Here is a 17,133-nt window from a genome sequence, read left to right on the forward strand (position 1 = left end):
GCTATCGATTTCGTACGCCCACTAGTGACACACCCGCAAGTCCGTCGCAGATCATATCGAGTGCCTTGGTATCCGCATTCAGTGTGCCGGTGAGATGAGATAAACCCTGCTGAAGGGAAGCAAGGATGTGCTCAATTTCCTCAAAGTTGGCCTCGTCGACGACGGCCCATTCGGTGACGCCGCTTTCGACAAGCCCATTGCTAAGCAATGCCTCGCGCTTGGCACGCACAATCCCAAGCTGTGCCCAAAGCTCATTGACTCGCGCACGCAGCGAGACCTGCGAAGCAGCGCCCGTATACTCGGTGTTTCCGCCCTGGAGTTGTGCTTCGCAGTTCTGCAGGACAAACGACATGTTCTCCTCAGCGGCGGCGAGACTCTGTCCTCGCAGGGCAGGAATCAGAAGGTGGCTGTCTTTGAGCAAGCCCAGCAGCCGTTGATGGATGCACATTTGCATGCGTGAGGCCGATTGGGCACGGACAAGATTAGAGAGATCGTGTTTTTGTTGGAGTGCCACCAGCTGCTTAAAAAGCTCGGCTACTTTGCTGCGCTGCCGAGCCGCCTCGGCGGTTTGTGCATTGACACGCGTCTGCAAATCGCCAAATCCAACGGCCAGGACGGGATATAAACGACTCGGCTCTGGGTTTTCTTGCACAGCACGCACCCAAAGCGCATCGTGCAAAGAGCCAGTGGCATCATGACGGCGCACCGTAAGTTGCTCGGCATTTTGTGCATCGTTTGCGCGGTTGTACAAGTAGCACTGGAATAGGCAAGTAGCGAGGTTGGTCGTGTTCCAGCTGGCACAAATCCGATCGAGCTGCGCGTTCATAGGCATTCCGAGCTTCTTATCGGGCTGTGCGAATTGCGGCGCTGTGGTCCCGAGAGTAGGTTGCAAAGCCGATGCACCAAAAAGGCTGGAGCTCGATGCGCCCTGTGCATTCTGCGTATTAAACGTGCTTTGTGTGCCTGATGTACTCTGTGTTTCGCCAAAAAGACTAGTTTTTTGAGCAGGGTTCTGTGGCGTTTGTGTCGCACCAAAAAAACCGCCTTGCTGGGGAAGTTGAGACTGACCTAATGTGCTTCCAGCAGGTTGCGAAGCACCAAAGAGATTCGTTGGCTGCGCCGGTGTCTGTAACGAAGGCTGCTGGCCAAAGAGGCCTGTTTGTTGGCCTTGCCCTTGTCCTTGCTGGCCAAAGAGACCTGTTGACTGGTTCTGCCCTTGTCCTTGCTGGCCAAAAAGACCTGTTGACTGGCCTTGCCCTTGTCCTTGCTGGCCAAAAAGACCTGTTGACTGGCCTTGCCCTTGTCCTTGCTGGCCAAAGAGACCTGTTGACTGGTCTGCCCTTGTCCTTGCTGGCCAAAAAGACCTGTTGACTGGCCTTGCCCTTGTCCTTGCTGGCCAAAAAGACCTGTTGACTGGCCTTGCCCTTGTCCTTGCTGGCCAAAAAGACCTGTTGACTGGCCTTGCCCTTGTCCTTGCTGGCCAAAGAGACCTGTTTGTTGGCCTTGCCCTTGCCCTTGCTGGGAAAACAAACCGCCCGTCTGCACCTGTGATGCTCCACTAGCAGACTGTTGCGCTGCGCCTGCAGACGCCTGCTGTGTCGCACCGCCCCCACCAAACAAACCACCTTGCTGCGAAGGAGCCCTTGCGCCAAATGGAGCGCCCGAATTTTGATGTGCGCCCAGCACGCCGCTCTGTTGCTGCGGACCACCTTGTGGTGCACCCAATGCATTTCCGGTTCCGGAACTCGAACCAAACAAACTATTCGAAGCACCGTTCGTTGCGGGCGGTTTCCCGAACGAAAATGCCATTTCGGTGGGACGCTAAGCTGCGACGCGTGTTTGGTACATATTATACACACCTACATCATTCCCTAGCATTCAGGTACAGCAACGGGAATCTTGACCGTTGTAGCAAGGCCGCTCAAACTCGTCTCTTTGTACTTCATGTGCATATCTGCCGCAGTAAGCCGCGCGGCGTGAATTGCTTCGTCAAGAGAGATGGAGTGTACACCCCCCGAAGACAAGGCAAGGTTTGCGCTGACAACAGCCTTCACCGAGCCAACCGCATTCCGCTCGATACAAGGCGCTTGAACCAGCCCATCCACAGGATCACAGGTCAATCCAAGATTATGCTCAATTGCCGTTTCTGCGGCTTGCTCAATGATCTCGGGACTTGCGCCCATGCACGCGGCAAACGCAGCTGCGGCCATGGAGCAGCTAGTGCCCACTTCGGCCATGCACCCGCCCTCCGCGGCACTGATGGTCGCGCCTCGCTTGAATAGCATGCCTATGGCAGCAGCTGTAAGTAGAAAAGTGCGCACTAAATTCTCCTCGTCCTCTGGCGAGATCGCGACAAACTCCACAACGTATCGCAACACGGAAGGAATGATTCCTGCAGCGCCCAGTGTCGGAGCAATCACGATTCGACCACCCGCTGCAACTTGCTCATTCGTTGCAATTGCCCAGCAAGAAAGCCAGTCCATGGCGGGAAAATTGGGCCGCCGCTGGGGAACGGGCATCACCTCGTGGTGAAAAGAGCCACGCACGCTTGGGCGCATTCGCGTTCGACCGGCCCTTGTCGGCAACTGCGGCCCATCCGAGGCTGTGCGTGGCTCGTCCAGCAACTTGCCGTCCTCGGCGAGAAATTTATCGCTGGTAGGCTCGGACTTGTTGCCCAGTCTGCGCGGTCCCATGTACAGGCCGCGCATCAGCTTTGCGTATAGTTGTGGCGCGCGCCGTTTCATGCGCAGCGAGCCCGGCAAGGTCTCTTGCTCGCTCAGTACACCTGCGCGAATCCCTTCGTCCATAACCGTCCAAATGCGTACCATTTTTTCGTCAATTTCCTCGGGCGTGTACCAGCTCAGCTCATTTTCATAAACGACTTGCGCAATGGTGAGATTGTACTTGCGTGTGATGGCGAGCAGGCTTGCCATATTATGGAACGGAAAGCGCGGTGTTTTTGGCGCGTCTTTTTCCATTACCCTTTCTTCACCAGAGGGCAGCAGACCAATCGGCTTGTCGAGGCTCGCAACAGACTCTGCCCGTACGCCGTTGCGTCGATCGCCATCTGCCTGGCTGCGGCGCAAGGCCTTGTAAAATACATTCTCGTTTAAGTCCACCGGATGACCCTTTTTCGATGCAAGATCTTGCTCGGAATCGTGCAAAACTGGCTCTGCCATAGACATTTCGGCTTTCTCGAGTTGCGCTTTGTACTCGCCCTGCTCGTTCATCGTAGTCTCGCTTGGATCCCGCGGCCCAGGCTTGTCTGTGACGGCCATCTTTCCGTTCACGACAAAACCCCCGCCAATGCTATAAAAGCTGTTGGTCGCGAGCAAGTCCCCAGCCTGATTAAATACGCTGAAGCGCATCCCGTTTGAGTGCATCGGAAGCGTTTGACCCCATTTCCACTCCAGATCCCTCTCGTAGTCAAACACGACCTCTTGAGGAGGCCCATCTTGAGGTGTATCCTTGCCAAGCACAAGCTTATTTTGCTCTTGGATATACTGGAATCGTGTAGGCACACTTTCCGTGTCGACTGTTTCGCAATCGGCACCTTCGAGGCCAAGGAGGAGCGCTTGTGGTGTCATGTGCCCCTTTCCAGTTGCCGCAAGACTTCCGTAAAGTGCAAGCTTTATCCGGTGAACAGAAGCCAGCATGCCTGCATCGCGCAAATCGTTGAGGAAGATGGCACCTGCGCGCATTGGTCCCACAGTGTGCGAAGAAGAAGGGCCAATACCGATGGAAAATAGGTCAAACATGGAGATAACTGCGTGCTCGTTGGGCGGCGGCTCTTCGGTCTCGCCCAGCGGTGAATCAGGTGGCGGGGGTTCCCCCTCGTGTGATGATCCGTGATCTTTGGATGGGAACGTGTCGAAATGCACATGCGAAAAGGATTCGGGCGTCGACTGGCTATCGCTGGAATAATGCTTGCGCAGCGGCACAGACGCACACAAAAAGGGTATTGAGCAACGGGTGAATGTAGCCAAAATGCTGAGTCGTGCTTCCTCACGCAAAAGCGCCCTAAAACTCATCCCCGGTAGCGGTAAGCAAGATACAACAACCCACACCGCGACAAAATTTAGGCGTTCTGTTTCATATGGATTACAAATCAAACTATTGCACGGTCCAATTCCTAAAAGCGGCGTACAAAGACGGCGGCGTATCTACGGCACTATTACGGCACACCTCCCGACCTGCCAAACGTGCGATTAACACGGAATAGAACACTGTCAAACATGTTCAGCGCATTTCGCTGCATCTGCGCAAGCGTGTAGGTGGTGCTGCGCGGCAAAGAGCTGCTGGGGGGCGAAGAATCGCGCTGCTTGCTGCCTCGCAAATGCCTGTGAGGCCCTGTCGTAGCGTGAGCGCGAGAGATCCGCGGCGGAAGCGCATGTGGATGCGGCACTTGGCCATGCTGACTGCCTTGCGACGAGTTACGCCGCCAAAACCGGTTGGATACAGCGGTGCGGTGCATGGAACGCGACCTGCCTTGAGCCTGCAGTTGTTTCGTGATGTTGGATGCATGATTCTCCGGTCCAGTAGAGCGAGTATTGAGACCGCTATCCATTTCAGAAAGACTCAAATTCTCCAGCGCGGGAGCGGACCGTGTCATTATGTTCAACTGTTCCGTCTCGTTGGAGGATACAGAGCGAAGCGAGGCAGTGTCTGTGTCGTGCAACACGCATGGATCCGCATCTGCACACTGATCGACTAGCGCGCTGAATGTGCGTGCAAGAACAGGGCCGTACAAATGCGCAAGTGACTCGGCTGCGGCTTCGCCTGCGGCAAAACCAGGAAGCGCAGCGTCGTACTCGCTCCATGTGCGTCCAAACACACTGGGCGGCGCCTCGAGGAGCAAGTCACAGTCGCACTGTGCATTCCGTCCAGACCAGATAGGGGGGATACGGCAGTACGCAATCTGAATCAAAAGGAGGGGGGGTATGACGTTGAATGCGTGGTGCGCCGCAGAAGACAGCAGATGCTCGCTAGAGTTGGATTTTTGGCGAGTCACCATTGCTAGGTGCTGCAGCGAGTCTGGCTCCTGCAGCAAGGTGCGCAGGACAATGACGGTGCTTCGCATCGCTTCAAACGCCTCGCGCAGCGCGGCCAAGGCAAGATCCTCGTCACCATGGCCGGCCTCGTGTGCTTCTTCGGAAGAAGCATCGCCCTCGGCGTATTCCTGCGCCGAGGACGGACGGTGCTCTGTTTTTCCGGGGTCGCTGTCACTCCCCGAGTGCTTCCGCGCACGAGAGCCAAAGCGCCCGGGCTTCTTGGCCTCTTCGGGGTATAAAAGATGCGAACAAAACTGCTTCATTAAGCGCTCAAACACCTGGAGGTCGTGCAACTGTTCGGCAATCAGTAGTGGATTGACCACGTAGCATACAGACTCGTCCGCAGGAAGCATAAAGTGCGATTTCCACCCGTCAAATGCGACAGAAGGAAGCGCAGACTCAGCTGGGGTGTGTGTGCCAGTGAACGACTCCCCGGGATTTTTGCGGAAGCGGTGGCTGTGAGGTTTGCCGACCATGCGCAGTGCATGGGCAAGCTGCGTGGGTGTCGGCACGCGCTTGTTCTGCATTGGCTCACCGGACAGTAACGAGTTTAGGATCGCGCTGCTGTCCGAGTTGTTCGGAGTGGGGCCAAAGGTGTGCGAAAATTGCGACTCGACAACGCTGGTCGGCGCAAAAACAGAGCGCGCGGTAATGGACAAAAGCCCTTTCCAGATCGTGTGTGTGGCAACAGAAATAAACCAGGCGTGTCCATCTTGGCCGCAGCGCTCGACAATACGCAAAGACAAAAGTCGGTACGCACCGTCCAACCGGTCCTCGAGTTCTTTGAGCCATGGTACATGCGGCGCGTTCCTTCCGTACGAGGCATACTCGCTAAACTCGGGATACGGCATTTCCGAGGATGCTCGCTGTGGCTCAAACGGCCGCGGATTACCGCGTGCAATGCACGCCGCAAGTCCAGACTTGATTTGAACGAGAACAGGCTGGACGACGTGGATGATACTTGCCTCCATTTGCTCTTGTAGCGGCGACAAAATCTCGTGCACAAACGGTGGCATCCGCGGCATAGCTTGACCCTCGCTGGTAGTAGGAACTAGAATATTGGGCGAACTCAAAAGTGCCAGGGGGGGGAGTCCATCGAGGCATCGCTCAAGGCTCTCTTCGACAATCCACTCGAAGCTCATGAGCGCTAAGTTAAACTCCATCGCGGCAGGAAGATGCTGCGCAGCCTTACCGTGCGCTGGAATAAACAGCACATTGGGACCGCGGTTCACAGGCACAATCAGTGCCTCGATACGGACCACAAACTGCGACACAGACTTGACCACTGAGCGCGCAACGGCGCGTAAAAAGTACGGGTCCACTGCCGCGGCGGTGTGCAGCTCGTTGATGACGAGCCGTGTCATTTCGATCACCTTGACACGGTCGGGCAAATGGTTCGACTCGTACGAGATAGTTTGGAGCCGCGGCAAAGAGATAATCGTGCCTGTAAAAGGCGACGTAGTGGTGATCGGCGTGCTTGGCGCATGAGAAGTCTTGGTAGATACAAATGCCTTGTTCACCAGCTCGTTCAAGCGCAAAGAAAATTCGGAGAGACGCGATGGGTCCACCACGTTCGGCCCGGCATTCTCAATTGGCTTAAAATTAGGCGCGCTTGAGCCTGTTGGCGACGTGGACGGTGTTTCTTGTGTGTGTGTGGCTTTGCGGGTAAGCGCGGCAAGGGAAATGCCGCCAGGTCGCTTTCCGAACCATTTCCCGTTCTCGTGGTCGCCGTCTGGCATCGGTGATGCAGGGATATTGCTTGCCGCGTCGTTACCCGTGGAATGGGTAGGTTGGGAAGAATGCGAAAAGTTTGGGAAAAGCGTCATGATCAAAAATTATGCAGCTTGAACCATCAAGAGGAAACAGGGTCAAAGACGTGTTGATCACGTTGACACTGAAAAGCAAGACAGTGTTTTAGGGGGGTTCTGAGTTCAATTCGGTCAGGAAAAGCAGCGCAGCAGCAGAGCAGTTAAAGGAAGACGCAGCAGAAGGCACGCGCTGGAAGACAGGATGGGTGTATCCGAGAGGATGATCCATAAGTTGTAGGTGGGTCGGACGCAACACAAACAATGTGGTGCGCTGGGAAAATGAACCACTCTTTTTCGCGGAGCCATGGGCGATCTATGTGCAATAGGGCCTACTTAGGCCGAGGCAACGTGGCGATTGGACGAGCGCATTCCGATGACCAATCCAAAATTGACCATGTCTCGCGTGCGCATCCAAAACGGTGTCGAATAAAACAAACAATACAAACTTAAACTATACGGATACGCCGGGCGCTACATGTTTCGCCACTTGGGCCTTGCACCATTGTGCAACTAAAAGTAAGTAAAAAAGACTAGGACATACAAGCTTCTTGAGACTTTTCGTCGTGAGAAATTGCGCTGGGCTCGATCTTGCGTGCCCATGGGACGTAATAAGCACCACCCTCTGTAGCCTCGGGCGAAGTGTTGGCGTAAAGTTGCGTATAAGCGCCCATCTCTGAGGGATACAAGAAACCGAAAGAGATGATGGGCATGAACAAACCGGTAAGACCGCGATAGTCGCGTGTCAGCTCGGTGCGAAGGTTGCCGGGATGAACAGAAGTGAACAACATGCCCTCCTTATCCCCATAATGGCGTTGAAACCACTTTGCAGACCAAATGTTGGCCAGCTTGCTGGCACCATACGCGCGTGTCCATTCTGGGAGGACGATCAAACGAGAAGCCTTCATTCCGCTCACATCTTCAGGATTGAACGGCCCACTGGACGCAAAGTGGTGGCCAATACTCGAAGTAAAGCATACGCGAGGAGCAAAGCTAGGGTCTAGCTTCTTGGCATTGCGCAGCGCAGGCAAAAGAAGTTCGGTAAGGTAATGGTGCCCCAGCGAATTAGTACCCATTTGAAGTTCGTATCCATCTGCGGTTGTGCGTCCTACGTTGGGAAGCATCACGCCTGCATTGTTGAACAAGAGATCCAGTTTCGACTCTTTTGAGAGGAACTGCGTAGAAAAGTCTTTGATGCTTTGCAGCCGAGCAAGATCCAGCTGGAGATATTCGAGAGTGCCGGGCAGGTTTTGCGCACCAAGCCTGGCAACCGCATCCATCGCGCGCGTCTTATCGCGCGCTGCAAGGTACACTTTGCAGTTCTGGCGCAAAAGCTCCTCGACAGTATGAAAGCCGATGCCCGTGTTGCCACCGGTAACGATGGCAATGCGGCCGGTAAGATTGGGCATCTCTTTCGGCGTCCATGAGCCCTTAGGACTATATGTTAATCATATTAGCATGCGTACGGGAATATACCACTGTATAGGGAGGACATGGTAGAATGAAGAAACAGTGCGCGGGGTCGCTCCTCGATTACCCCACGTGCAAATGCACATCCGCGGAGTTCGGAAACGCACGTCCGCAAACCAGATTGCTGCGGTGAACTGGGCGCAGTGGAAAGGATAAACATTTATTACTGCGGTGCAATGTCGGTATTGCGTCCATGACGCGCTATGATTGCATCAAAGTAGGCAGCCACTAGCATGTTAGAAATGTTCACATTGACGTACTTTCATCCTGGACTTTATGATCCAATGCAATCGGCAGCGGCTCTCCAAAACGTGCCCAAGGCACAAAATACGCCCCGCCCTCTTCACCTGCTAGTGACGCAGTACCGGCGTAGAGTGGTGTGAGTGCACCAAGCTCCGTTGAGTGGAGAAAGACGGGGTTGATAAAATGGTTAAGGAAAAGCGTGGAGAGATTGCTCGCGTTCCTAGTAAGGCTTGTTTTGATGTTACCGGGATTGCACGAGTTACTGCGGTCAGTATAAAGTACTGTATTAAACGCACAAGATAATTCCGTCATTGGCGAAAGATCGCTGAAACTTATTTGCCACTGTGGTCAGCCGTAGCATGCGTGCGTACTGAGAATATTGTCCATCTGCTAGTCAGTGCTCCTTGACGGCCAACGCACCTTGCTACACGCATACGCCATTAGCTGCTTAGATACAAGCGATATAGGTGAAGAATGTCCTGATGGATATTTTGGATCAAAGCCTCGTGAGGCGAGTCGGTGACCCATCGAGCTAGTGAAGCAAACGCGCGGCGGCACCGATGAATTGTGCTTGTACGATGCACGCAACAATGGAAGCAAGAGCAACGTCAAGTAGTATGGCCCCAGAGCATTCGCACCCATATGAATTTCAACGCCCTCTGCAGAAAGTGTGCCGCTATCGTTCGGCAAAAAGAGCCCCGCGTTGTTAAACAGTAAATCCAAGCGCGACTCCTTACGCGAAATCTCCGCGACAAACTGCTCAATGCTCCGGAAGCTTGCAAGATCCAAGTGCAAATAGTCTACTGCGCCAGCATATGTTTCACCATCCTTGTGCAATGCGACAAATGCATTGCGCGCCTTCGCCTCGTTGCGCGCTGCAATGTATACTTTCGCGCCTTTGCGCAAAAGGCAGTGCACAATCTCAAGTCCTATGCCCGAATTTCCCCCCGTCACAATTGCAATGCGACCTTTTTGGCTCGGTATCTCTTTCGGGGACCATTGAGGCTTCGGCGGATAAAATTCGGACGCAATCGATGGTGACGGCATTGCACTCTCTGTGTGGAAAGCAAGCAGCAGCGCCCGCGCATGTTTCTCCGCATACGCCTCCACATCACATTCACCTCCATTGTTGCTACTCGCCATGAGCAGCGATGCGGGCAACGCAGAAGCGACGCCAGCCAAAGGCGTGCGCAACCTTCGCGCGATGTTTGAAAAGAATGTGGAATCAGAGAGCTCTCATGTAGCTACGCCCGTGCGAAAAGCAAGTGCAGATAGCAACAAAACCACAGACGCTACTGTTGATGTAGCGTCCCTAAAAGAAGCACTTGCAGAAGCTCAGGAGCGGACCAGCGAAAATATGACATTGTCGGACAAAGGTGCTAAAGGTGTGCCAACACCAACAAGCGACCCTACCGCACCGAAGCCTAAGCCTTCGATTACGCCAAAACCGAAACCGCGCACAGGCCCGAAACCAGTCAAAAGCGCTTCAGTTTGCTCAGAAACGACCAGCAAGCCGGCCAATCTTGCTAGCTTGGATGCGTCAGCAAAAGGTGCAAATACCACGCTAGAACCTACGGATGACGTCCCGAGCGACGACAGGCCGAAGCCTACTCTCGCGCGCGCCAAGCCCATCGTTCCGAAACGCACCGCGAACGCGCAGCCCCCCGAGATTCTGGAAACAGTTCCTCTTAGCGCAGAAGCGCTAGTCGACACTGATGTGCCTGTCGAGTTAGCTGCTGGTGAAACACCTGCCCCACTCGCCATACCAACACCTATCTCACGATACGAAGCATGTTTTGAATCTTTATCGATTCCTGTGGATGGTAACGTTGTTGTACCAGCGGAAACCGTTGGAATTGTATGGAAACGTGCGAAGCTGCCGAATACAACCCTCGCCGAGATATGGCGCACGGTCGCCGGTGAAAATCCCGACACTCCGGGACTAAATCGCGAGCAGTTTACAGCGGGACTTGGTATTATTGACGCTAAGCTTCGTCTCGCGCAGTTGTCAACTGCCGGCGCAGACGCGCGCACAATGCCGCCGCAGCTTCCCCTCCGACCCCGTCATAGCCTTGCGTAGCGCACACTTTGTGGAGGCTTCATCGGCCGAGGCGCGTCACGTCGCAAACCCACGCCTCGCCGTTTCTTGTCCAAACGCAGGCAGCGCGGCATGGTGCGCTGTGTCCCTTTTGAAATACGATGGCACGACACACTACCGATTTATTCATGTGCCATACAACCTTTTCCGGCCCCGCGGCTTGCGACGGTTCTCGACCATAATATGGGACAAGGTTGGTACTTGACGCGTACTGACGAAAGCCGCCGGTCTTCCTCCTGGCCAAACGCTCGCGTGTGAAAATGGTGATATGAGCAGTGTACAAGCACCAGTACTAGCAGGTGGTGAAAGCTGCCGCATTGCGACAGCAGGCGGCGACAACAATGTGCGCATTTGGATTATACATCCCAATATGCCCTCGCCCGCAGCGCTGGCCGCGTCGGAGAGTGCGAAACCATACTCGCCGCGTGTCGAATATGCTGCGACACTTGCACGACATACTGGCGTTGTGAACGTTGTCCGTTTTTCTCCGTCTGGTGAGCTTCTCGCCTCCGCTGGTGACGATGGAAACGTATTGTTCTGGGTGCGCAGCGATTCAGCGCGCCCTTCGTTTGGAGAAAGTGCCTCTACGGAACCTGATAAGCATTTTGAAAAAGAGGTATGGCGTGTCCGACTTATGGTGCGTGCATCGGCACAGGAATTATACGATATGGCGTGGAGTCCGGACGGGCGATTGCTCGCAGTTGGCGGCACGGATTTTACCACAAGGATCATCAATGTTGCCGACGGGACAGTGGCAAAATCCATTTCCGACCACCAGCACTACGTACAAGGAGTTGCATGGGATCCGCGAAACCAGTTCCTTGCGACAGAAAGCAGTGATCGCAGCGTGTGCATGTACGACCTTCAGCGCGGCTCGATTACGGCGCTGGATCCTCACTTGGCAAGTCGCCAATCTCGGATGGATATGACACAGGGATGTGTGCGGCCCAATGCACAAGCGGATGGACGAGTGCAGGCGCCGCGACTTGCACAACATCCATCGCTGGGTCCGACCACAAGGCTTGACAACCTGCACGCCCGGCCCGCCGCGCCTGGTACGCCAGCGCAACGACTCTACGGAGATGATCGATACAGCAGTTTTTTCCGTCGCCTCTCCTTCTCGCCGGACGGCGCGTTTTTAGCGACACCGACGGGGCAGTTTTTGCAATACAATGCGGAAGGGAAGCCAGACGTAATGGCCAGTGCCGTATACCTTCACGCACGCGGCAATTTTAGGCGTGCATGTGCGCCGATTGCGGCACTACCTGGGCACAAGACCGCGACCGTTGCCGTGCGCTTTTCACCCATCCTGTACCATTTGCGCGTGCCAAAGCGTAGCCCGTGCGGCACAGAGAAAAATGCGGCATCATGTCCAGCGAAAGAAGCGGAGAAGTCGCACGACTCACATATTTCCATGTTTGCACTTCCGTATCGCATGGTGTACGCAGTTGCTACACATGAAAGTGTATGGATCTACGATACACAACAATCAGGACCGCTGTGCTGCTTCAGTAACCTACATTATGCGTCCTTCACGGACTTGTCTTGGTCGCCCGACGGCCAAATCCTCATGATGTCGTCCAGCGACGGGTACTGCTCCGTCGCCGTGTTCGACTACAACGAGCTTGGTGAGCCCATTGCCCACGCCGAACAACCTGCTCTGAAAGAAACACGCTCTGAGGCCTTTACTACGATACCCGCTGCGCCCGAGCCTACGCAGCCCGAGCCTGTTCAAGGAGGAACGCAAGCGTTGCCCTCTAAAAAACGCCGCGTTGCGCTCACGTTTGAGGGGCCGCTGCCGCCATAGTCACGTGCATAGAAAGACGCCCGTGCGAACCTGCGGCTTGTCGCGCGACGTAATGAGTGACCGTGAGACGTGTGCGTAGCATGCGAAACTGAACCTAGTGTTTGAAATGGGCTTTGCGCCCGAACGCGTCGATTGGGCGTTGCATGCCTCGGGTAATAGCGGACTACAAACCGCACTGGACCACCTCGAGGAGCACCAGGATACACCCATGCCGGAAAACTGGCGCGAGCAAGGCAAGGAAGCCGAGCAAGACGATGAAAAGCCCAAGGTAGGTGCATGTGTTGCTTATGTTAGTCTATTCGGTGCGGTGAGTGCAGCAAGATGTTCCGCGATATGGACCTCGCCATGTACCATGCAGAAAAGTCAGGGCACGAGGATTTCGCCGAGAGCTCCGAGGAGATGAAGCCTCTCACGCAGGAAGAAAAGGAAGCTAGGCTTGCCGAGTGTACGTTGCTGCATCACTAACATAAGTGCGTGCACGTTTGGAGAAGAAGCGCACTGCAAAGGCCGTCGAAGATGCGCAAGCACAGCGCGCAAATGAGATCATCCGGCGCAAGGCAGGGCAAGAAGGTGGCGAAGCGCGTGCCGAGTTGGAGCGACAGCGTATGTATGCCGCTAGATATTTACAACAGAACGTATCAAGGAGGCGGAGCGCAAGCGCCTCGAAAAAATTGAGGATGTAAGTACAGCAACGCACTCACAACAGGCGCGCGCAAGAGATCGTGTACGTGCGCAAATCGAGGAGGACAAGCGCGCGCGCGCAGATAAGGCAGAGCGCGAAAAAGCAATGCGCGAGGGTCGTGCTGATCCAGTGGTGCAATCGGCCCCTGCCTCTGCGCCTGCTGTGCAAAAGCCAAGCTTGGCGACCGAGACGCGCATTCGTGTGCGTGCGCCGGGTGGCATGTGGACAGGCACTTTCAGTGTCGATGCTGTGTTATCAGACGTTGCATCTGCAGTACGTAATGGCGGCTTGAGTGGCGGAGCGGCAAAGATGGAATTTTCTACGCCCTACCCCCGCCGTGTCTACACGGAAATAGACTTGACCAAAACGCTGGGAGAGCTAGGTCTTGTGCCAAATGCGGCACTCGATGCTAGAAGAGTAGACTAGAAATGTGCTTTGCACCTACAAAACAAGCTCCGCACCCAGTAGGACGTGGTCAGAGGCCCCAACGGTCTGGCGTGGCAATCCCGGGGCGAGAAGGGAAGAGGGATGGATAGGGAGCAGCGCCGTGATGCGTGGGTATGTGCCGTCCATGCTCGGAACAAGCATAATATAGTCCAGCGTAAGTCGAAACAGCGGCGAGTACAGCGTCCACTTTGGTTCGGTGCTGGCCAGCTGGCGTGGATCGCTTGGTTCAGGCATGCTTTCCAAGTCGTAACGCTCCGACACCGTGCCGCGATCCTTAAAAAATTCCAGGGGTATGTCCGTGTCGAGATGTGCGTACGCTGTGCTATAAGCACTACGCATATATGCGGGATGATTCAGCGTCGGGAATGCATACAGACGCTGTAGCTGTGCTGTGGTCAAAAGCTCGCCTTCTTTTGGCAGACGGTGCCGGCCCAATACGCGGTCCATGTCGCCGTTCTCGGTCATGGTGGCCGCATAGTTTGCCGTACGCAGCCCACGCATTTCGTCAACAGACGTATGCACAATACGCGAAGAAGCAAGCTCTGCATCCATCGCTTCCGTGTACTCTGTTTTTCCCGTCAGCATGCTGTACATGCAAGAGTGTGGCTGATCATTCATATCGCCGCAGAATATGGCAGGCCATGGTGCACACATCGCATGTTCTTTGCGAAACGACGCAATTTCCTGTGCAATAATGCCCGCTTGGCGCACTCGCTCGTACCCAAACCGCGGATGCCAAAACAAGTGCGATGTTGCAACGAGCACACCACCGTGCCCGTCCGCAAATGGCAATGCCACCAGAAGCAAAATATTACGCGTTATCCTCGATAGAAACGTTGGATCGTGCGGGGGAACTTTATCGGGGAATGCGGCAAGTGGATTGGCGTCGTCCAGATGCAACGTACGAGAAAACAACGGTTCGCCAAAGTGTGCGTGCTTTTCTTTGGGTTCTTTGCGCCATGCGATTAAAAGGCCATGTGCTTTATTCGCATAACCACGCTCATATTGGTATGCGTAGCCTGTCTTGCGCAGCACCTCGCCATGGTGCTGCATGTTATCTACCTCCTGAAAGCAACCAATATCCCAGTCATACGACCGGAGCTCAGCACCAATGCCAGGGAAACGTGACTTTATACGGAGGTTATCGCTTCCGGGAAAAAGCTCGTGGCGAACTAGGCATTGTGCTAGTATATTCCACGTTACGACCCTTACACGCCGCCCATGCTGCTCGCTGTTGCGCACAGAAATCCACGTGCGGGGGGCAATGAGCGATGCAATGTTGGCATCTGCTTGTGTGCACTCTTCGTTGGCCTGAGCATGCGCCTGCTTCTGCTGTAATTTCTTCGCCGCACGCGCGCGCCGTTTCTCTGCTATCTCTGGGTTGGCGTCCATGCGAAGATCACACTTCGCGCCCCTCCACATCCAATGGGGAAATCCACGAAGGACCACAGGGACCATTTTTATCGGCAAGGCAAGCAGGAGGGATACCGTGCCCGGTCCGCGTACAAGTTATTGCAATTAGACGCACATTATAACCTGTTTGGTCTTGTCGGAAATGCGCTAGCGCACCAGATCGGCGATACTCCCAATGCCCTTTGCGAGATTCTGGGAGAAGAAATCGGCTGCGCCGTGTATGCAGCCATGGTACGCGATGCTAATCGACCCGGCTATGTAATAGACCTCTGTGCAGCACCGGGATCATGGAGCCAAGTCCTGAGCAGGGCGCTTGGTGACACTGGTACGTGTATCGTCGCTGTCGATTTGCAGGCGATGGCGCCGCTACAAGGCGTCACCCAAATTGTCGGCGACATAACTACAGACAAGACCGTCAATGCTATCGAACAAGCGTTTTGTAAAGCACAATACGGCAGCACATTCCAGCTTGCCGACTTGATTGTGTGTGACGGCGCTCCAGACGTGACCGGAATACAGCCACTGGACGAGTACGTCCAGTCGCAGCTGCTCATGGCGGCATTTTCCATGGCACTGCGTATGCTCCGGGATCGCGGAACGTTTCTTGCAAAGGTTTTTGTGCACAAAGATGGAGATGCAGCTCGATTACTGCTTGCACAGCTGCGGCGCTTTTTCGCGCAGGTCGAATTATCCAAGCCGCAAAGCAGCCGCGCTTCGAGCGCCGAACACTTCGTAGTATGTCTAGGATACCAGCGCCAACCACGGTCGATGCAAGAGGCGCAGAAGGTGTTTCTTGGTGACCTACAAGGGTATAATACATCTAGTCACGAGGTAACAAGGTAGCAAATGTCAAGTAGCTTGTATGCCCGCGCATTTGGGGGTAAGGCCGCGAGCAAACATTGGCCATATGAACCGCGCGTCGCTCTACTTTTTGGCGGAAACCGGCGGAGAAGAGCATCTCGGCGGGTGGTCCTTGAATGTTGGGCTGGGCTTGCATCGCTAGAGATTGTGTCTCGTCGGGCTCGTCGTCTGCTTTGCGTTTCAGCGAGATGTCCAATTTTTGGGCTTCGTTGGCTGTTTCGTTTTCTTGTACGACAGGTTCGGCCGCACGTCGTCTTTCGCGCTCCAGACGCGAGTTTGCAATTTGCATCTCGCGCCGACCTTCACGCTTCCGTTCACTCGCACAAATCTTTTCCACGACGGTCGAAATGGGTTCCAGCGGGGCGACGTTGGTCAGCGTTTCGTGCGTGCGAATCAAGCTCTCATACGTAGACACGTCGGTAAAGCCATGCTCAGAGAGTGCCGTGACACTGCGCAACACTTGTTCAATGCACGGGGAAAAGCAGCAAATACGCGTGGCTACATCTGAGCGCAATGCATCCAATGCGAAGGGAACAGCGTCCCATGGCGCCGGCAAGTCAAGGAAAATCGCATCCGCTGCATGGTCCACACCAAAACCATCCTTGCATACATTGCGGTGCTCCAACAGTACAGTGCGATCTATCCCATGTGCCGCAAACTCTGACTGAGCTTTCTCTGCACGCTCCGCGTGGAACTCAAAGCTCCATACGCGCCCATCGCAAGGACCGCGGGGTAGAGGGGAGGAAATCGGTGCTTCGGCTTTCCACGCACTGGTGGTCTGGCCAATACCATCGCATGCAGGTGCTCCACGTCCAACGGCACGTGCCAGTGCATGCGTAAAGCTTCCACTACCAGTGCCTGCCTCAATCACCGATGCGCCAGGCGAAAGGTTCAGCTTCATGAGAATGAATGCAATGTCCGGCGTGTACAAAATTTGCGTACGGTGAGGAAGCGAAAGGGTCCAAAGCTCTGGTGTAGGGCGTAGAATGTAAATAAAGCCGCGTTGGTTCTTGGAAAACACCTTGCTTCCGTATGGCTTTCCTATTATTTCGTCATGGGGAAAATTGCCAAACAAATTGACAAGCTGCTCACCCTTTTGCACATGAAGGGGAGTCGGTGGACGGTCGCGCGACTGAAGTCAAAAAAAGTGCAGTACATACGGCAAACACGATCACCAGATCGCCGTCTTCCACGATTGAACGTGCCGTACTCGTCGCCATGGTGAACGCGGCAACACTGGAAAAAATGCCAAATTA

The 17,133-nt window shown here is 54.7% G+C and overlaps 8 protein-coding genes across 8 annotated transcripts; 3 read left to right on the forward strand and 5 right to left on the reverse strand.

The window, feature by feature from the left end:
* Position 1: 1 nt before the first annotated feature.
* On the reverse strand, positions 2–4,031 carry MVES1_002952 (uncharacterized protein; the record flags this gene model as incomplete). The annotated part of the gene is made up of 3 exons (XM_056207771.1): positions 2–1,335; positions 1,365–1,692; positions 1,887–4,031. 3 exons carry the CDS (start codon positions 4,029–4,031, stop codon positions 2–4), a joined length of 3,807 nt encoding a protein of 1,268 aa, XP_056063746.1.
* Positions 4,032–4,174: 143 nt separating this feature from the next.
* On the reverse strand, positions 4,175–6,877 carry MVES1_002953 (uncharacterized protein; the record flags this gene model as incomplete). The annotated part of the gene is made up of 1 exon (XM_056207772.1): positions 4,175–6,877. One exon carries the CDS (start codon positions 6,875–6,877, stop codon positions 4,175–4,177), a length of 2,703 nt encoding a protein of 900 aa, XP_056063747.1.
* A 512-nt stretch (positions 6,878–7,389) lies between these two features.
* Positions 7,390–9,616, reverse strand: MVES1_002954 (uncharacterized protein; the record flags this gene model as incomplete). Its single annotated transcript, XM_056207773.1, has 6 exons — positions 7,390–8,293; positions 8,494–8,554; positions 8,587–8,831; positions 8,866–8,911; positions 8,941–8,956; positions 8,990–9,616. The coding sequence occupies 6 exons, from the start codon at positions 9,614–9,616 to the stop codon at positions 7,390–7,392; spliced, it is 1,899 nt and encodes a 632-aa protein (XP_056063748.1).
* Positions 9,617–9,710: 94 nt separating this feature from the next.
* Positions 9,711–10,649, forward strand: MVES1_002955 (uncharacterized protein; the record flags this gene model as incomplete). The annotated part of the gene is made up of 1 exon (XM_056207774.1): positions 9,711–10,649. One exon carries the CDS (start codon positions 9,711–9,713, stop codon positions 10,647–10,649), a length of 939 nt encoding a protein of 312 aa, XP_056063749.1.
* Positions 10,650–11,037: 388 nt separating this feature from the next.
* On the forward strand, positions 11,038–12,474 carry CAC2 (Chromatin assembly factor 1 subunit; the record flags this gene model as incomplete). The annotated part of the gene is made up of 1 exon (XM_056207775.1): positions 11,038–12,474. One exon carries the CDS (start codon positions 11,038–11,040, stop codon positions 12,472–12,474), a length of 1,437 nt encoding a protein of 478 aa, XP_056063750.1.
* A 52-nt stretch (positions 12,475–12,526) lies between these two features.
* On the forward strand, positions 12,527–13,582 carry MVES1_002957 (uncharacterized protein; the record flags this gene model as incomplete). The annotated part of the gene is made up of 5 exons (XM_056207776.1): positions 12,527–12,545; positions 12,573–12,742; positions 12,769–12,919; positions 12,946–13,077; positions 13,107–13,582. 5 exons carry the CDS (start codon positions 12,527–12,529, stop codon positions 13,580–13,582), a joined length of 948 nt encoding a protein of 315 aa, XP_056063751.1.
* A 15-nt stretch (positions 13,583–13,597) lies between these two features.
* MVES1_002958 (uncharacterized protein) lies at positions 13,598–14,995 on the reverse strand (the record flags this gene model as incomplete). Its single annotated transcript, XM_056207777.1, has 1 exon — positions 13,598–14,995. The coding sequence occupies one exon, from the start codon at positions 14,993–14,995 to the stop codon at positions 13,598–13,600; it is 1,398 nt and encodes a 465-aa protein (XP_056063752.1).
* Positions 14,996–15,836: 841 nt separating this feature from the next.
* TRM61 (guanidinoacetate N-methyltransferase) lies at positions 15,837–17,097 on the reverse strand (the record flags this gene model as incomplete). Its single annotated transcript, XM_056207778.1, has 2 exons — positions 15,837–17,009; positions 17,038–17,097. 2 exons carry the CDS (start codon positions 17,095–17,097, stop codon positions 15,837–15,839), a joined length of 1,233 nt encoding a protein of 410 aa, XP_056063753.1.
* Positions 17,098–17,133: the final 36 nt, after the last annotated feature.

Source organism: Malassezia vespertilionis, chromosome 6 (genome assembly GCF_029542925.1).
Source record: "Malassezia vespertilionis chromosome 6, complete sequence".
In the NCBI taxonomy this organism is placed as follows: Eukaryota; Fungi; Basidiomycota; class Malasseziomycetes; order Malasseziales; family Malasseziaceae; genus Malassezia; species Malassezia vespertilionis.